The sequence below is a fragment of the Otolemur garnettii genome, unplaced genomic scaffold, assembly GCF_000181295.1.
Source record: "Otolemur garnettii isolate 467f Iridium unplaced genomic scaffold, OtoGar3 scaffold00063, whole genome shotgun sequence".
Taxonomy (NCBI): Eukaryota; Metazoa; Chordata; class Mammalia; order Primates; family Galagidae; genus Otolemur; species Otolemur garnettii.
This window is the reverse complement of record NW_003852458.1, coordinates 10,340,368-10,341,683: the sequence shown is the minus strand read 5'-3', so window position 1 is coordinate 10,341,683 and position 1,316 is coordinate 10,340,368. Positions and strand designations below refer to the sequence as shown.

At 38.8% G+C, this 1,316-nt stretch overlaps 1 protein-coding gene across 1 annotated transcript in view; it reads left to right on the top strand.

Moving 5' to 3' along the window:
* The window catches only part of CUNH5orf34 (chromosome unknown C5orf34 homolog), a 24,046-nt gene that overhangs the window by 14,743 nt on the left and 7,987 nt on the right, over positions 1 to 1,316 (top strand). The window contains exon 6 of the mRNA XM_023515016.1: positions 926 to 1,013. Coding sequence (XP_023370784.1) covers positions 926 to 1,013 — 88 coding nt within the window. The remainder of the gene's footprint in view (positions 1 to 925; positions 1,014 to 1,316) is intronic.

The window sequence follows — 1,316 nt, the reverse complement described above, 5'->3', positions numbered from 1 at the left end:
GTAACATTTATATTGGCTGAACCTGTGCTAAAAGGAAATAAGTGCTTTTCTCTGGGTAAGTGTGGTAGCATTATTGTTCCTTGAAATCACCATGGAGATTTGATGATATATTTGAAATTTCATACTTCTTTATCAACCTCAGAATAATAAAGATTTCTGAGAGTATACTAAAGATGAAGTCCATTTTTGTTCTTTGGTTTATGTTTTCTTAAATTCTGTCAGTCTGTGGCATCCAGAAGTATGAAAGTGGATTGTTGAGTTAACTTATTTCTTTTTATAAATGTATGTCTAAACACCTTTGAAAATAGAGATATAAAGGAACATGAGTTAACTTATTTCTTTTTATAAATGTATGTCTAAACACCTTTGAAAATAGAGATATAAAGGAACATATTTTGTAATTTGACTTCCCAGGAATACTTGATTCACATCCCTACCACTTTGAGGGTATTCATATCCCTACCACTTTGCTAAACCTTCTAGGCCAGGCGTCCTTAAACTACGGCCCGCCTAGGACATTTATCCCGCCCGCCGGGTGTTTTTGCCACCACTGCTTGTCCTGCTTAGCAGCTGACTCACACCAGGGCCTGCAGTCCGGCCCTCCAGTGGTCTGAGGGACAGTGAACTGGCCCCCTGTTTAAAAAGTTTGAGGACCCCTGTTCTAGGCATTGTGAATCACCTCTTAAAAAGGAGTCCTCCATGGAGTAATTTCACTGCTAAAAATTAGAAGAATGGCTTTAAGTAGGTTAAGATTGCCACAAAGGAAAGTAACACTAGTTGCCTTGGGGCTTAAGGATTTCTGGAAGCAAAGAGTTCCCAACACATTTCAGTGTAAATGAGTTAACTTGCCATCTATAATGTTGTATGGCCTTGAGAATGGGTAGCTGCAATTGGAAAATCTCACTGTGTGCAAATGATTAAGTAGTTTTTTTCATGTTCACAGAATTCTTCAACATTGTGCGAGAACAAGACTTTCTTTAAGCCATAACTATCGCATATGCTGCTGGAAAATGGTATATTAAAATTATTTTTAAAAGAAGATATTTTTTAACTGCTTCATTGCTTGCATCCCTATACTTCTAAGTTCAGTCTGCTTTCATTTAAGTTAAGTGAAAAGTTCTTTGTTACAATATAGGTTTATGAAGAAAAATACCCTTGTCTCGGCACCTGTAGCTCAGTGGCTAGGGTGCCAGCCCCATACATTAGGGCTGGCAGGTTCAAACCTGTCCCAGGCCTGCCAAACAACAATGACAACTACAAGAAAAAGATAGCCAGGCATTATGGAGGGCACCTATAGTCCCAGTTACTTGGGGGGG